General features: G+C 36.6%; 1 protein-coding gene across 6 annotated transcripts in view; it reads left to right on the top strand.

Annotated features, from left to right (window-relative positions):
- LOC117339109 (rap guanine nucleotide exchange factor 6-like) overlaps positions 1-19,913 on the top strand; it is a 116,681-nt gene that overhangs the window by 42,573 nt on the left and 54,195 nt on the right. For 3 of the 6 annotated variants that reach the window (XR_004535090.1, XM_033900510.1, XM_033900500.1), the window contains exons 1-3: positions 2,103-3,059; positions 5,959-6,034; positions 19,419-19,553. Coding sequence is in view for 5 of the 6 variants with exons in the window: in XM_033900510.1 (XP_033756401.1) it covers positions 2,650-3,059; positions 5,959-6,034; positions 19,419-19,553 (621 nt within the window). In the remaining variant the exon portion in view is untranslated. Of the gene's footprint in view, positions 1-2,102; positions 3,060-5,958; positions 6,035-19,418; positions 19,554-19,913 lie in introns of those variants that run through there. The other 3 variants (XM_033900540.1, XM_033900523.1, XM_033900532.1) reach the window with 2 other exon arrangements.

The raw sequence follows: 19,913 nt of genomic DNA, 5'->3' as shown, positions 1-19,913 counted from the left end.
CTCAGAAATTACTCTGCGGGTCTTTTTCAAATTTTATTTGAAGGTTTCTTCTTAATGTCCTTAGATGTGTATGTTCAATTTTGGAACTGATAAAAAAAAACAAAAGAAGTTTAAATAAAGGTAAAAAAAAAAATTGAGAAAAGGTCAAACTTATAATGGTGAATGTCAAGTATCTCCTGGGGCAACAGTTTATATATTATATAATTAGCCAGTATAAGATTAGGGTAAAATTTAATTAATGAATACGGCATGATCACATGATTTGTTGAAAATTGACATGGGCCTATAATTATTAATCATTATAATTATATATAATCGGGAAACATTTTCAGCTTGAAGCATTTATGTATCAAATTTACTAAAAGGTTACATAGCATTGGCTCAACTTCTCAAAGATTAAATATTTGAAATGAAAAAGCTGATTGACTTTGAACAAAGACTGGTTTATTATGATAAATGGTGTTATTGTTTAATCTGCAAAATCAGGTGCAGAAAACGAAACTCGGATTTCAAAATCTGTATATATATAGGGTATATACGTAAACGTTCATGCACAAATCATAATTGCACAGGTAATATTGTGTCGGTGCATATTTTGTATAATTACAAAACGGCAACTTGGGACTAGGAGAGGAAATGCTGTGTATATATATATATATCTACATAGAAAGTGACACTTTGGAATTCGTTATTGAAAATTGAAAAAAAAAAAAAAAAAATGATTTCATTATATTTAACAAGCATATAATAACCGTTGAATTGAAAGCACTAAAGTATGTTGGCTGGTTGGCCTGCTCTGCAGGTTTGGAAATACCAGTTTAAGAAGGTATGTGGGATATACATTCTGAATGTGTTATTGTTATGTGTTAAGTTGGGAAAAAAAAAGGTTTGTATATAAGAGAGGAATTGGCATGTAATCATGTACGAGTTGCCAAATGACAGGTTGGGTATACGTAGTACAACTTGTTTTTTGCCGTTTTTCACCTGGCTTGTGGTCTTTGTGGGGGATAAGTGCGGATATAATATGCAAGTGACACGGACCTTTGTTTATATTTTGACTTAGCTGTGTATTAAGGTCATCTAGAGATCAAGAGGAACGGTAGCCATTTACACAATGACTGTCTACCTTTAAACACAAACACACAATTACCTTTGAAGGCTTTTCCTATTCGTCATTTTAATCTCCGGAAAATTTGTTGGAGGCACGTTCCGTTCTCACCTGTGCTTGTTCATATATTGGTGGAACCACATCGACAGGTGAACTTTTTTTGCTGGAGACGTTCGGGATTTGTAAAGAGTTCGATGACAGATGGTCAGCTGAAACCGCTGAGCACTATAATTATTAAGTTAGGGCTAGTGATGCGCGGTTTTGTGTTACCTGTAACACATTGACAGGTAGGGGCACACAGGTATTGTGTTACCTGCAGATAATGCTTTTCTCGTTAGTGGACAAGACCTGTTTGGTACATGCCGGCATCTATTGGTGCCTCAATGTCGGACGCTGCACCTAGGGTGGACTTGTTTTTATATTTACTGGACACAGACTGACCAGGCTGGACATTCACACCTGGACTTACATGTGGGAATTCAAAGACAAAGTGTGGATCCTAAATACTGCATTTCACTGTTGAAGACCTTAGAATACTGATCACCAATAAATCGCGAACGGGGGATGTAACAGATGAGGAACAGAGCGCCAGTTTTCTGCTTTAAGATTTAAAAAAAAATCTTGATTAACTTGTATGGAGTAAAGAAGGATTTTCCCATGAGATCTATGTACGGTATACTCCGGTAGATTAACAGAGACATCATTGTATTCTGGTTACAGACAAAAGATTCAGAAGACAGCTGATGCCTCTGTTTGTTCGTGAATACTATAGCAGTGTTAAATGTTGTGATGAACTGCCTTGATACGCGGGATTCCCAGGAGATGGCTACATTGTTACTCTGGTCGTTGATACCAGTTTGGGAGACAAAGTGATTACAGACATGGGTAATAGGGATTTATAAGATAGACAATATTATCAGGTGTTGTATACATAAAGAGGGGCGGCTACCAGGGCAGTGTTTACCTGTTCTGTATATATATATATGTATATATACCGTGTATATATATATAGACATGTCAGCACTTTGCACTAACTCGATGACACGACCACTTAATCAGCAGATAGGTAAAATATTCAATACAATATCCCGCTGACACACTGATCCGGGCCCGGGACCTTAATTTTGTACTTTCGTATGTACACCTGTGGACGAAAAATGGACAACACACTATAGACGGAGTACTTGACTGTCCATACATACAGAACTTGTCAAGCTTTCACCTATACTGTGTATATATGGATATTCTTATCAAGTGGAACCCAACTCCAGGTGTCGGATTTCATTGTAATAAGTGAATTAATATATATTGGAATTAATCGACATACACTGTGGAGATGTGTCCAGCTGCCTGGTGATGGTCAGTGGTCAGGTGATGGTCAGTGGTCTGGTCCAGACGGCAGTGTTTTGTGTATAATGGAATACATTCTGTAGAATACATTCGAGTTTAAAGGAAGTGATTGATGTGTTATGAAGATTTTTGTGTCATGATGTAATTACGATGTAGTGATGTAATTACGATGTAGTTACGGTCCTGCAGTCATGTATGTTTATGTTGTTGGGAACTCCGACCAGAATGTGGCCCTGAAGTGCGGGCCATGTGTGTCCTCCACAGACACATGTGTATCTGGGGACAGAACAGACATATGTGTACCAGGGGACCTGAAGTGTGGGCCATGTGTGTCTTCCACGGACACATGTGTATCTGGGGACAGAACAGACATATGTGTACAGGGGGATCCGTGCGTGTCCTCTACAGACATATGTGTACAGGGGGATCCATGCGTGTCCTCCACAGACACAGTTTTGTCAGGAACACAGGAGTCTCGTATGGAGGGGCAAAAAAAGGAGACAGGGGATGTGTTTGTTGGTACGGAGGCTGGTGATGAGGCAGATAGTGCAATAAATTGTGATGAATCTGACAGGTCATTTACTTCAGTAACTAGTCAAAGGTGAGCACTGTAGGGGTCGTGGTTCTCACTAGGTCAAGGTCAGATATACTTCAGGTCAAGGTCAGTTCACTTCTATAAATAGTTACAGGTAAGTATGTATGTAATGACACTGTAGGATTCTCACAGGGAGGTCAGTGTCATCCTGTTTTGATGTCTCAAAATAGCTAATAAACTAACTGGTTATATATATTGCTAATGTTATACATGTTCCCCTACCGGCCCCATTAAAATTGTCACAGTGACCTTGACCTTAACCCAAAACCCTGAAACACAAGCTTGTCTGAGATGTTATGGTCTTTTATTATGGTGTGAAGTTTCATCAAAATCCCTCAAGGAATGAAGCCGCTAGAGAGCTAACAAACCTTGCCAATACCTACGTACATATGTTATGTACAAGACAGACGGAAAGGAAATCTACTACAGTCCCCCCTGGTTTCACTGGTTGTGGACTAATAAAAGTGAAGTCATATACTACCTTACTTCTGTAGTTGAATGGCCCATTGTATGGTGCTTGGCGCTATGCTAACAATATAGCGTAAAGTTTCGTGCTTGTTTAAGAAAAACCGAATGCTATATTATCTGTGAATAGAGTTTATTACACGTTTGTGTGTTTTATATGTGGAGAAACTCGTTACACAGGTTATCAGTAGGGGAAGGTAGGCTTGTATATTTGTTAGACTAATAGATAAATTAAAGTTCCAATTCACAGAGCACGACAATGTGTCTTCCAGTAGACACTTGAGAGTATGTTTTTGAACCCGCGAAATGAGATCTGACTCCTATGTTTGAAGGGACACATATGTCTATTCAACATTTTGTGGCCCTTCAGATTTCTGAGAAATGCAGATTTGACTTCTGATATCAGTAAAAGTGCAGCATCAATTGAAAGTCCTAATTTGTGTCTTTCATGATTATTATATACAGGATTAATCTGGAATTTAGGGGAACTAAACACTTTTTGGACCATAGGGGAAAATCAGTTCTGAAAAGGGAAATTTAAACATCACAAAGTTTAAGTTTTTTTGCTTTAAAAACACATTTTCCATGTAAAAACAGCAAATGGTTAATTTGGAAAGCAAATCTGGAGTATTTAGGGAATATTATTGCCATAAAAATGAGGGAAAATACAATATTTCAGTGAATTTAACAGAAGACTGAGGGGGGCAAAATGGAACAAAATCCTGAGGGGAAACTATCCATAAATGGTAGTAAAATATCCCTAGATTGATCCCTGGTATTTATTGGTACAGACAGGTGTTGCAAGCTATACTTTGAGAAATAATTGAACGATGAAAAAAGGCTCTGGGGGAAGTACAAGAGGTAACATGGAGTGAGTTAAATGGACAGTAGAAGTCAGTGTGGATTAAAGGTTTACGGTAATCGGGGTCACCTTATAGCCGGGGATCAGTAGATTAGGCAGATCAGTGATATTTACTTGACTTTGTGGGTAGTTAGGTGACTTTACAGACACAGTGATTAATAGGGGGACTTTACATTCTTTGTAAACAGTAAGGACTTTATAATTACACGACACCATCAGATCGATAACTACCCAGTCAAAATACCATGAGATCGTTCCATAATCCAGTCTACACCATAAAATTCTACCACAATCCAGTCTGCACCATCAAATTCTACCAAAATCCAGTCAACACATCAAATTCTCCCACTATCCAGTCTACGCCATTAAATTATCCCACTATCCAGTCTACACCATTGAATTATTCCACTATCCAGTCTACACCATCAAATTCTCCCACTATCCAGTCTACACCATCAAATTATCCCACTATCCAGTCTACACCATCAAATTCTCCCACTATCCAGTCTACACCATCAAATTATCCCACTATCCAGTCTACACCATCAAATTATCCCACTATCCAGTCTACACCATCAAATTATCCCACTATCCAGTCTACGCCATTAAATTATCCCACTATCCAGTCTACACCATCAAATTCTCCCACTATCCAGTCTACGCCATTAAATTATCCCACTATCCAGTCTACACCATCAAATTCTCCCACTATCCAGTCTACGCCATTAAATTATCCCACTATCCAGTCTACACCATCAAATTATCCCACTATCCAGTCTACACCATCAAATTCTCCCACTATCCAGTCTACACCATCAAATTCTCCCACTATCCAGCCAGCACATCAAATTCTCCCACAATCCAGTCTACACCATCAAATTATCCCACTATCCAGTCTACACCATCAAATTCTCCCACTCTCCAGTCTACACCATCAAATTATCCCACTATCCAGTCTACACCATCAAATTATCCCACTATCCAGTCTACACCAAAAAATTTTCCCCATGGTCTAACCAGCACCAGATTAACATACTATGTATCCAGAGGCTGATGGCCAGGACCAAAAATGATCAAATTTACAGAAATTTTTAATAAATCTTCTTTTCAGGCCAAAATAAGATAGAACCAAATAGTTTTATAGATGGAAGGATCTTAGGCTTTACCAAAATTGTGAATGTCATGACCCCAGGGTCTCATATATGTTTCCAAGGGAGAGGTGGTAAACTTTTTAGTTTACATTGAGAAATCACATTTTTGATCAAGATTTGATGAAATGCCATTGGAAATCATACAATCTTAGTTAGAATGATCAGTATGGGATTGCAGTTTGATGGTATGCACATATTGGCCCTGACTGACCCCCAGGGGCTGATGGGTTGGGCCAAAAATTGGTTAAATTGACTGAAATATTTCAGAAATAGGCTGACCGTAAAGACCCCATGGGCCTTTTGTTTGGATGGCTTCATTGTTGAGGTTTGGCTGAAATGATATATCTAGTTGTATTTTCTATACATTGTGTACAAAAAAATGTTTCCTGGTATTTTAATACATATTTTTTTGTTTTTATTGTTGTAGTTTTGGTAAGCGGACACCAGGATGTACCCGCCGGACAAGCGAGTGCCTCATTCTGGAGCCCTCGGAAATGATAGTGGTATGTATTCGGGTTTTTTGTCACTTTATAAAAAGTTGAAAGTAAATATAGATTAAATTTAGCTTTGGTTTGCTATCATGTGGATGGTGATGGAGGAAGGCAGATTGTGAAGGTTACTATCACCATCTACACAATTTATCAACTTTGTTGAAATAAATATCTCGCTTGTTAATTTTTTGGAATTTTCACCTGGGAGGTTGTGTGCACATTCTTAACTTCATGCCGCAGGAAAGTACACTATCAAGGATCTAGAACTCTTCATGACAAAAAATACCTGGAAGCTTCCTTAAAATTGCTTCATTTTCAAATCATGAATAAATATTTAAAACATTTCATGGATATAAATAGTGTATGTCTAATGTTAGTATAAGATATTGGGAGTTTTCATTCAAAATAGTGAGTTTTAGCAAAAAGGGTTTGCATATATATTATGCATCCGACATTTTAAAGGGGCTGGGGCTGTGGGGTTGGGGGGTTGGGGGAGGGGCCAATGTCTATTTGTCCCACCCCATTTAATGACATATAACATAAAAAAAAACCTGAACAGAATTGCTTTTTATTTACACCATAGTATCGATAGTCATATCAACTTTTACACCATATCACACTCTGGTGGTTAATGGTCAAAGGTCAAAGGTCAAGAAAACAATGGTAAACTTTGATCCTAAATTAATTTTTCAGTAAGTTTATATTCATTTTTGAAATCAATTTACAATGAATAAAAAAAAATTAGAATTAAAAACTGTAATGAAGAGATAGACATAGAATGAATATATAGATCATCGTTCCATTAACAAAGCTAATCAAGGGAGATAATTATGTTAAAACTACTTTCCATTTAGACTAGATCTGTTCTATAAAGTGGATAAAAATTTCAGCTGGGTATACATTAGTGAATCAAAGGTATAGAAGGATTGTCGAATAGCACAGTGGTAACACTTTAAATGCCTTTCACCTAAGGTGGCCTGGGTTCGATTCCCAGATCGGATGTGAAAATGTATGTGGTCACCTGCCCGACCAGGTGGGTTTTCTCAGGGTACTCTGGTTTCCCGTCATAGTAAAGACCCCTCATGCTTCTATCCGGCGAAAAAGTATGATTAATAGAAGTTGGTATAACTTGTTTCGTAATGTTTGTAAAATAAATATAGCTTACCTAGAATTATCAGCACTAAGTTTGAATGTGTATAAAATAAACCACGAGACACTGGGGTCTGTATGTTAGGTTTATAATCTACTTAGCTCTGTTTTCATTTGTATCATCTGAGCAGAAGATGGTGCAAGTACAAGACACAAGTATTCACAAAGATGAGACCTATATATCCGAACTGACATTGATTGACGTCACCATGGGATAAGATCATGTACTATCAAAACAGTGGAGTGTTGTACCCCACTAGACTGGGCTTTTATGTGGGTCGGAAACATCTAAAACCTGAATAAGATGGAGGGATAGGGCAAACCGTGTACTACATCATATAGATATAAACATATAGATATGTAATGTATTGTTATGTAAATTAGATAGGAACAGACTTTGATATTTAATGCTACATTACATGTATTCTCAAAGTCTGTTCCTATTTAATTTACATAACAATACATTACATGTATTCTCAAAGTCTGTTCCTATCTAATTTACATAACAATACATTACATGTATTCTCAGATTGCTCTGTGGAAATCTCTTTTTTTTTTCTGCAATAAATTAATACAAAATTTCCTAAAGTTTAATATGGAAATTATTTAAAAATAAATAAAAAAAAAAAATAAAAAAAAAATACAGAAACAAATATTTCACTGAAAAGACATGGAAAAGAAGAAATTTCACAAAAATCATTAAGATACATTAGCAAAAGATAATTATGCAAGAAAATAATTCAAATATATTGTTCAGGGATACAGATACGATACTTATGATTTGTCAAATCACCTGTATGCATGTTATATCTTAAAGTAATTAGCTTGGTCGTTACATATGTCATAATTAAGATTAGTGTAAATACACACATAGCTATATTACACTATCTAGTCCTTTTAATGTTGCTAGATGCCATCTTTTAACAAGGATACTTATAAGATATTTATACATGGTCAAACGTCTTTACATGGTCAAACGTCTTAACGAGTGGTTAAGGTGTCCCGACACTTTATCACTAGCCCTCCACCTCTGGGTTGCGAATTCGAAACCTACGTGAGGCAGTTGCCAGGTACTGACTGTAGGCCGGTGGTTTTTCTCCGGGTACTCCGGCTTTCCTCCACTCCAAAACCTGGCACATCCTTAAATGACCCTGGCTGTTAAAATAGGATGATAGGACGTTAAACAAAGTAAACCAAACCAATCTTTTAAGAAGAGGGATGTGCTTTGTAACAATTTGTAGTTTTTGAAAGAGGATTGGATGTCTATCAATTTGCTACACAGAAAATTACTCATTCAGTGCTATATGTGTACCGTATGTCTGAAATAATTCTCACAAAAGAAGAATGATTGGTCAGAGGTCATGCGATTATGACCACTCGTATTATAAATCCTGGACTTAGGGGCTTAAATTATTCAGCAATAATGGCCATTACAACATACAGTTCTTGTGTACTGTGTTGTGTAGCTGTGACAATTCAGAATTTACCATCCATCGATGTGTTTTGATATGAGGCGATATTGCGGTTGTAAACTAATTAAAGAATTTTATTGGGATTTGAGAAACTGATCATAACTGTATTGTAACCCGCATAATTAAATATGTGTTTGGATTTTTAGTCAGAGTCGGGAACAATGGGGGTTATGAAGGAATGATAGAATAAAATTGTGTAAAAAAAAATGGGGGGGGGGGGGGAGGGGATTTTATCTCAAGGAAAAACATTGAAATCTCATTAGTTTTAGGCTAATCAATGTTTTATTACCTAAACAAGACATGAATTCAAATTTTCCTAACAAATTCTTTTTCAAAATTACAAAGTTTGTAAATTAAGAGTTACATATTTTGTGGCATAACACTGGAGATATTTTAAAATCATTTTAATATTCCATTTAATATTTAAGATTTGTATTTGAGTTGAATGACTGTGAAAACTTGTGCTATAGCTTATTGGAATCTGTATGATTGGGGAAAGAAGGTCTATTATTGAAATCTGTATGATTGGGGAAAAAAAGTCAATACTGAAATCTGTATGATTGGGGGAAAAAAGTCAATACTGAAATCTGTATGATTGGGGGAAAAAAAGTCAATATTAGAATCTCTATGATTGGGGAAAAAAAGTCAATATTTTCCAGATAGTTTGTGTGTTTAATAAAAATAAGTTGTGAAATGCAGGCTGTTTTTATTTGTCTTCATGAACAAGAAGATCTATATGTTTTTGTCTAAACTGTTATTTACATCCTATTGCTATAATGGAACCGCTATAAGGTTAGACAGTCAAGTGGGGTTCATTTTTCTCTTACCCTGGACAGGGATATCCGCAGTTTTACCGGGGTGAGATTTTCTTATCTCACCTTAGGGAAAAGACAAGCTACACATGCTCTTTGCATGTTCTCAACAACTGCACTTCGTCACGTCAACAATATCATGACGTCACGGTAACAGTACAATGACGTCACGTCGACAATTCAATTACGTCCAGGTCAACATTTCCTTGCATTGATGTAACGTCGATATTAGATACATAAGAGGGTAAACAGGGTAAGAGAAAAATAATCATTCACCCTCATGGAAGTGAGACAGGGGAATCTCAACCCTCGGGGTTGAATAATTAAGCTGCAAAACACCCGGCAAGCCTCGTGTTTGGCAACTTAAGAATCTTCCCCTCGTGTTGAGATTCCCCTGTCCCACCCCAAGGGGGTGTAAGATTATATTTGTCACCCATCGCTCCCTAGTTTCTCCAATTCTTTTGTTTTTCTATGAAATTAAAAATAGCTGTACGGACTTCCTTGTCGCCCACGTTCCTCTTTCAGTTGGACAGTATGTGTAAGTCCCTGTCCTAGTATTTCCGTGTATTTGTGAGAGTCTGTAACTGCACTGAGCCTGTGATGGTTGAACAGGAAACATGATATCCGCAGTGATGTGTCATTGTTTGACATAGGAATATCTGTTGTCAAGTGGGGAGGCTGTCAATGATGGGGAAATATTGAATCATGTCGAAATTGTTAAACAATTTGTGGCCGGCTCTCTTTTTTTGTGACTTTATAAGGAAATGAAGATGATATGGGTCCCATGTATGTGTAAATTTATATATATCCAGATTATATTTTATGCTCTCTTCGTAATAGAAAAACAATACTGCTAAAATTATTAGGTTAACAATCTAGCAAAACATCATGAAAAGCTGAATTTCATGATTTTGTGTATAGCATCCAAAAACGTGTTCAACACATGTATGTACCAGTAGATTTATAATATTTATATATTTAAAAATACAAAAAACAAAAAAACTACGGAATATTGTTCTTCTTTTCTTAAAAGATTTTCTGTTTTCCTCTATCATGAAGCATCATTTTTCAACTTTCACATAAAAGTATTATTTTACAGTTGCATAGAGTTACCAAACGCTTGTGTATCTTAACAGTGAGCGGCGTCATGAGTATATTACTGATGCTAGAATTTGGCTATTAAATCATGCATCAATATATAGATTGTTATATATATTGGCGAGATAATGTCTCAAGTTTGCATGTTAAGTGCCTCAGATGCCGAAAGAAATACGCTTACTGTCAGCGGTACCCGCTTTAGGAAAATCAGCTGGTGACATTCTTGAACGAATACCAAAAGCATAGCCAAATCAATGTTGGATTTACGGCTTACATAAATAGAAAGCTCTTCAGGAAATGTTTGGGCAAGCTTTCAAAACTTTTTTTTTGGTTTCTTATAATCTGTGGGTAGTGCCTATGTGTTATAATGTCTACTGCTGTTGGGAAATAAGTTAACAATTTTCGAGATCTAGTCAAAAGATTTGCCATAAAGTTGTTTCTTTTAAACATTATGAGTGTGGTAATTGATGATATATCGATGATTTTTACTTTGGAGTATTTACGGTGTTTGTCTATCAAGTGTTGTATATATGATATATCCGTGTAAGTCCACTAACTATGTTCAATGAATAACGGAAGGATATATATCTGCCTGAGTGGGATTTCAGTGTCTAAAGCATGACACAGGTCCATCCTATCAGATGAAGTTGAAACTCCGACAAGGAAGATAGCAGAGAATTTTAGAATTCAAATTTCACTGCAGGTTTTCAGTGAAGCTGGTTGATTCTATAAAGTTTTGGCAAGGAATCTGCCTGTATTTCATTACCAGGAGTGAGTATGTATCGCCTAGTGTTATCTTAACCTGTGTGATTTGGCCTCCATCATGATAGCGGCCGGGTAGGCAAAAGTTGTAGCCGCCAAAATGTTGGGAGAGACAACGCGTAAAATGTATTGATGCTTATAAGTCTGAGCTGCACTTTATGATGGAAGAGGGTGTGAGGCTGTTTCACAAAAACCTTGGTCTCCATGCCAGTTCTATCTCGATGAGACTGGGGTATGTTATCTCTCTAAAGATACCGACACATTCCATTTCCATGGCGGCGGTTTGTATTACAAAATGGTTCTGTTGCCATTGATCTTGCACTTTATCCTTCCAAATTTAATGTTTCCACGATAATGTTTATGTACGCGCGCCATTTAATATGAATTACTGACAAAAGAGATTTTATCTGTTAGGTAATTTATCGATGAAGACGAAACATGTCTAAAAAACGTAATAGGAACAATATATTGTCAGAACTGTAGATTTTTTTTTCAAAAAGTTTTCTTGTATAAAAGATTTAAAGGTTATTTTGTCAACTAAAATAATCCTGGTAGTCAGATTTAACTGATCAAACAAGTCAGAAGGATAGTAGGTCAGATTTAACTTATCAAACAAGTCGCGAGGATAGTAGATCAGATTTAACTGATCAAACAAGTCGCGAGGATAGTAGGTCAGATTTAACTGATCAAACAAGTCAGAAGGATAGTAGGTAAGATTTAACTTAAAACAAATCAGGAGGGTAGTAGGTCAGATTTAACTTATCAAACAAATCAGGAGGGTAGTAGGTCAGATTTAACTTATCAAACAAATCAGGAGGGTAGTAGGTCAGATTTAAACTGATCAAACAAATCAGGAGGATAGCAGGTCAGATTTAACTGATCAAACAAGTCAGAAGGATAGTAGGTCAGATTTAACTGATCAAACAAGTCAGAAGGATAGTAGGTCAGATTTAACTGATCAAACAAGTCAGAAGGATAGCAGGTCAGATTTAACTGATCAAACAAGTCGCGAGGATAGTAGGTCAGATTTAACTGATCAAACAAGTCAGGAGGATAGTAGGTCAGATTTAACTGATCAAACAAATCAGGAGGATAGTAGGTCAGATTTAACTGATCAAACAAGTCAGAAGGGTAGCAGGTCAGATTTAACTGATCAAACAAGTCGTGAGGATAGTAGGTCAGATTTAACTGATCAAACAAGTCGTGAGGATAGCAGGTCAGATTTAACTGATCAAACAAGTCGCGAGGATAGCAGGTATTCTTGGTTCATTTATTGAAGAACATAATTTTATGAAATGTTAGATATGAAATTAGCAATAGATAGAGTATATATATTAGAGTAATGAATATGAAACTGTATCATACAGTTGTTTTGTCCTTCTATGACTCATCAGGGATGTTAGAGACATCATACTGCTGTTTTGTCCTTCTATGACTCGTCAGGGATGTTAGAGACATCATACTGCTGTTTTGTCCTTCTAGGACTCGTCAGGGATGTTAGAGACATCATACTGCTGTTTTGTCCTTCTAGGACTCGTCAGGGATGTTAGAGACATCATACTGCTGTTTTGTCCTTCTAGGACTCGTCAGGGATGTTAGAGACATCATACTGCTGTTTTGTCCTTCTATGACTCATCAGGGATGTTAGAGACATCATACTGCTGTTTTGTCCTTCTATGACTCATCAGGGATGTTAGAGACATCATACAGTTGTTTTGTCCTTCTATGACTCATCAGGGATGTTAGAGACATACTGCTGTTTTGTCCTTCTAGGACTCGTCAGTATTCCTGGAGTTTCTGTGAGATGGGGAGGTAAACAGATGTATCCCTGGAGTTTCTGTGAGATGGGGAGGTAAACAGATGTATCCCTAGAGTTTCTGTGAGATGGGGAGGTAAACAGATGTATCAATGGAGTTTCTGTGAGATGGGGAGGTAAACAGATGTATCCCTGGAGTTTCTGTGAGATGGGGAGGTAAACAGATGTATCCCTGGAGTTTCTGTGAGATGGGGAGGTAAACAGATGTATCCCTGGAGTTTCTGTGAGATGGGGAGGTAAACATGTATCCCTGGAGTTTCTGTGAGATGGGGAGGTAAACAGATGTATCAATGGAGTTTCTGTGGGATTGGGAGGTAAAAGTATTACAAGAAATGTTTTGACTCGAAATATCGTTTGTGTGTATATAGCTTGGACTACTTACGGATATGTATCAGGTTCATCAGCTGTGTGTAAGTTGTGGTCACAACATTGAGGCATATTTATTTCGGATTATTTTGAGTGGATATACGTCAGGAAAGGAAGGAAGGAAAGAAAACTTGAGTATGGTGGTGAGTTTCTGCTTTAATCAGATAAACCTACATTAAACTACACAATACACGGTCTGCAACTCCCGCGCGTCCCGTTACAACCGACGTGTTATTGACTTAAAACATTGGATAGACAAGGAAAATCGCCCTGATTTACGTATGCGTCGATGTGTTGAAATATTAAATGTTGAACCTCTAGTGTGATTGACTTCAGAAGATACCTACAGTTATGGATTCATTTGAAGACATTCGGATATGTGTGCGGAGAGCTTCATCAGTGAGTGTTAATGTTTAGGAGTGTTCTTGAGAGTAAAATGAATTCGTAGTCTTATTGGATCTATACACATCTGTGATGTTCCATTTAGGAAAATAACTGTCTTGATTACATGTAGAGATGTATGGGTTTGTTTGTATAATCTAAATGGTATGAATGACGCAGTTAAGATAATTTTACCATATGTTAAAAGATATGACAATGAGGATAGTGCTTGGATTTGGATCCTAATTTTTATCAAGATTTTTTTTTTTTTTTTTTGTAATTTTTTTTGGTGGAGTTTGTATGGGGGGGGGGGGGGGGGGGGGGGTGCGGGTGTTTCACATAGACCCTTGTGTAATATGACTGCTAGTGATGACTGAAATGATATCAGTAATATATTTGTGCTGCTTTAACTGTAATTCTAGGTAAGAGTAACACCCGATATGAATTGGAAAGCAGTGTGTGGTTTATGACTTGTGTGATAAGATCCTGAGAACATACAGGGCAGAATTCTATGAATGTGGATTTTTTTGATTTTTTGTGTTTGTATTGCCAGAATTACCCCAATAAGAGTTGTGTTGGTAAACATCCAAATGTGTCAGAGTTCTACCATTATACAGGGACACCAGAATGTGTTATAGAGTTCTACCATTATACAGGGACGTCAGAATGTGTTATAGACCTCTACCATTATACAGGGACGTCAGAATGTGTTATAGAGTTCTACCATTATACAGGGACATCAGAATGTGTTATAGACCTCTACCATTATACAGGGGCATCAGAATGTGTTATAGAGTTCTACCATTATACTGTGAGGGACGTCAGAATGTGTTATTGAGGTCTACCACTATACAGGGACATCAGAATGTGTTATAGACCTCTACCATTATACAGGGACATCAGAATGTGTTATAGAGTTCTACCATTATACAGGGACATCAGAATGTGTTATAGACCTCTACCATTATACAGGGACATCAGAATGTGTTATAGAGCTCTACCATTATACAGGGACGTCAGAATGTGTTATAGACCTCTACCATTATACAGGGACGTCAGAATGTGTTATAGAGTTCTACCATTATACAGGGACATCAGAATGTGTCATAGAGTTCTACCATTATACAGGGACATCAGAATGTGTCATAGAGTTCTACCATTATACAGGGACATCAGAATGTGTTATAGAGTTCTACCATTATACAGGGACGTCAGAATGTGTTATAGAGTTCTACCATTATACAGGGACATCAGAATGTGTTATAGAGTTCTACCATTATACAGGGACATCAGAATGTGTTATTGAGGTCTACCATTATACAGGGACGTCAGAATGTGTCATAGAGTTCTACCATTATACAGGGACATCAGAATGTGTTATAGAGTTCTACCATTATACAGGGACATCAGAATGTGTCATAGAGTTCTACCATTATATAGGGACATCAGAATGTGTCATAGAGTTCTACCATTATACAGGGACGTCAGAATGTGTCATAGAGTTCTACCATTATACAGGGACATCAGAATGTGTCAGAGTTCTACCATTATATAAGGACGTCAGAATGTGTTTAGAGTTCTATCATTATACAGGGACGTCAGAATGTGTTATAGACCACTACCATTATACAGGGACATTGGAATGTGTCATAGAGTTCTACCATTATACAGGGATGTCAGAATGTGTTATAGAGTTCTACAATTATACAGGGACATCAGAATGTGTTATAGAGTTCTACCATTATACAGGGACATCAGAATGTGTTATAGAGTTCTACCATTATACAGGGACATAAGAATGTGTTATAGACCTCTACCATTATACAGGGACATCAGAATGTGTTGTAGACCTCTACCATTATACAGGGACATCAGAATGTCTTATAGAGTTCTACCATTATACAGGGACATCAGAATGTGTTATAGACCTCTACCATTATACAGGGACGTCAGAATGTGTTTAGAGTTCTATCATTATACAGGGACGTCAGAATGTGTTATAGACCACTACCATTATACAGGGACATTGGAATGTGTCATAGAGTTCTACCATTATACAGGGAGTCAGAATGTGTTATAGACCTCTACCATTATACAGGGACATCAGAATGTGTTATAGAGTTCTACCATTATACAGGGACATCAGAATGTGTCATAGAGTTCTACCATTATATAGGGACATCAGAATGTGTCATAGAGTTCTACCATTATACAGGGACGTCAGAATGTGTCATAGAGTTCTACCATTATACAGGGACATCAGAATGTGTCAGAGTTCTACCATTATATAAGGACGTCAGAATGTGTTTAGAGTTCTATCATTATACAGGGACGTCAGAATGTGTTATAGACCACTACCATTATACAGGGACATTGGAATGTGTCATAGAGTTCTACCATTATACAGGGATGTCAGAATGTGTTATAGAGTTCTACAATTATACAGGGACATCAGAATGTGTTATAGAGTTCTACCATTATACAGGGACATCAGAATGTGTTATAGAGTTCTACCATTATACAGGGACGTCAGAATGTGTTATAGAGTTCTACCATTATACAGGGACATCAGAATGTGTCAGAGTTCTACCATTATACAGGGACATCAGAATGTGTTATAGAGTTCTACCATTATACAGGGACATCAGAATGTGTTATAGACCTCTACCATTATACAGGGACGTTAGAATGTGTTTAGAGTTCTATCATTATACAGGGACGTCAGAATGTGTTATAGACCACTACCATTATACAGGGACATTGGAATGTGTCATAGAGTTCTACCATTATACAGGGAGTCAGAATGTGTTATAGACCTCTACCATTATACAGGGACATCAGAATGTGTTATAGAGTTCTACCATTATACAGGGACATCAGAATGTGTCATAGAGTTCTACCATTATACAGGGACATCAGAATGTGTTATAGAGTTCTACCATTATACAGGGACATCAGAATGTGTCATAGAGTTCTACCATTATATAGGGACGTCATAATGTGTTATAGAGTTCTACCATTATATAGGGACGTCAAAATGTGTTATAGACCTCTACCATTATACAGGGACATTGGAATGTGTCATAGAGTTCTACCATTATGCAGGGACGTCAGAATGTGTTATAGAGGATAACAGGTACGACAGAAACTCAAAACCAGTGTTCAGATTGTGCATTGATCATAGCTCTGGAGCTATATATGACTTACTTTTGTTGATATACAGATAATTAACCAAAGTAATAACCTGACACTTGAGAAAAGTCAAGAAATTTATGAAAAAGACTAGAAATTGCTCTGATTTTGTTGTCTTGAACAGTCTTAAAACTTTGTCATGATTTTAGGAAAATCCTCATGAGAAAGACACATTTAGCTACAAGTTCCATATTCTGTGATTTCACTATGACATCACACAAAAATGTTTTTCATTTCTCATCTTGAAATTATCTGAAAACTAATATATGAACTAGACAAAGCGAAAGCTAAAGCTGTGTTTACATAGAGGTTGTGTTCCGACAGAAGTACGGGCCTCACTACAACAAATACGGTAAAGCATCTGTGTCAGGAACTATATCACCACTCGGCCTGACAGAAGTACGGGCCTTACTACAACAAATACGGTAAAGCATCTGTGTCAGGAACTATATCACCACTCGGCCTGCTGTTTTTTTAATAGATTTTTGACAGAATTTGGAAATTAAGATGGAATACACATTGTGAGAATTTTATTTTACTCTTTTATTGATTACAAAGTTCTCATGTCATATCCCACCCAGATCTGATTATTGTTGGGTAATTAAAGTTTAGTTATTACAAATTGGAAGCCAACCTCAAAATAGTCTTCTGAAATGTTGTTTAGTTGGTCCAAAAAAGTAAATTAAAAACAGAAAAAAATGGAAAGATTTAATCTGGGTTGTTAAACTTTCAAATTTATTTCTTATTCAAGAGCAATATGGTTTTCATTAGCAATATATACATATCTGATAAATAAAAAATTACATCAGAATTAGGTGACCTCTGACCTGCGAGTCATGTTTATGATTTAAGGTACAGCCTTGATAAATGCCCTGCATGCCATGAAATTCTAATTTATACAGTGTATATAATGTTGAGGAAAATCAGATGCATTTTTCTCACCGATAAGAAATTAAGTGATATGAGACCTATGTTTTTTTTTTTTAAATCTTTCCTGTAGGGTTTTCTGATCATGAGAGGCCTATTTGCGTCACTGGCTGTAAGATGTATGTTGTATGGAAACCTCCAATCTCTTTGGTCATGATTTTCTCACAGTTTCATTGGTAGCGGAGATTGTGATGCTTGCACACGCAAGAAAATGATTTCACAACAGATATCCAAGGCACCAGTTTACTTGTGCTGATTTGAAATTCTATAGATTTATTTCTGCTACGGAATTGACTGAAAGATTTCGACAAATTATTCCAAGTCTAATTTAGAATTCATGAAATAGCGAGAATGAAAACATGGAAAATCAATTTTGTGTTTGCTTATTTTGACTGCTGATTATAACACAAATATATACTCGTATATGTTGATGTCGTCAAAACTGGCATTAAGTTATAAACCAATTTTTCCCACCATTTTCAGCATTGCACTAATTTTGATGTCAGCTTCACTTTTCATTATATCTAATCTTATGTAAAGTTAAAGTTTTAAAGCTAAGACTACATAATACAAAAAAAAAGGAATTTCAAGCAATTCACAATTTGCATCTTTAAAGATTTATTTATTTTGTTTTACAAATTTCAGATTGAAGTAGATCTGTCTTAAAACATTTTGAGAGATGTTATAAAATGTCATTTTGTTTAAAAGTGACATGTGATGATGATGTTGTGATTTATTTAGAGGTGACATGTGATGATGATGATGATGATGATGGGATTTATTTAGAGGTGACATGTGATGATGATGATGTGATTTGTTTAGAGGTGACATGTGATGATGATGATGATGATGATGATGTGATTTGTTTAGAGGTGACATGTGATGATGATGATGTGATTTGTTTAGAGGTGACATGTGATGATGACGATGATGATGATGTGATTTGTTTAGAGGTGACATGTGATGATGATGATGATGATGATGTGATTTATTTAGAGGTGACATGTGATAATGACGATGATGTGATTTATTTAGAGGTGACATGTAATGATGATGATGATGTGATTTATTAAGAGGAGACATGTGATGATGATGATGATGTGATTTGTTTAGAGGTGACATGTGATAATGATGATGATGATGATGTGATTTGTTTAGAGGTGACATGTGATGATGATGATGATGTGATTTATTTAGAGGTGACATGTGATAATGACGATGATGTGATTTATTTAGAGGTGACATGTGATGATGATGATGATGTGATTTATTTAGAGGTGACATGTGATGATGACGATGATGTGATTTATTTAGAGGTGATGATGATGATGTGATATGTTTAGAGGTGACATGTGATGATGACGATAATGTGATTTATTTAGAGTTAAGGTATGATGATGATGTGATTTCCTGTATTACAGATTGACTATCCGGATGTACAGGTTATGAAAAGTGGTCAGCGACAGGCATGTAACAGTGTGAATATTGACCGCTACATTGATGACCACTATGAAGGCCGCATGCGCAGGATGCATTCGGACGGTAGTGTAGAACCAGTAAGTATATCTAAGGTCCACTTGGATATTGATTAGGTCGGACCGGCTGAGGTCTTTACCATCAACCCTGCTCACATGTCAAAAGTGTGGAGAAAACTTCAGGGACCATTACTCATGGATTAAGGATTCCTGGTCAACATCTTAAATGATCATAAAAAATGTATTTTGGATATGTCTGTTTACGGGGTCCCTAGGTAAATTAGAAATCAAATGACACATAACTGTCGCCATTTCTGGAAACCATGGAAGTGGATATCAGTAGAATGGGTTCCAAGTTGGTGTTCTTTTTTTCAAGGAAAAAATTATTACAAAGTCTGGGATATATTACAATTACCAAGTAAACAATTGTAGGCCAAATAA

This window comes from Pecten maximus, chromosome 1, assembly GCF_902652985.1.
Source record: "Pecten maximus chromosome 1, xPecMax1.1, whole genome shotgun sequence".
Lineage (NCBI taxonomy): Eukaryota > Metazoa > Mollusca > Bivalvia > Pectinida > Pectinidae > Pecten > Pecten maximus.
This window is presented reverse-complemented; position numbering and strand designations above follow the sequence as displayed.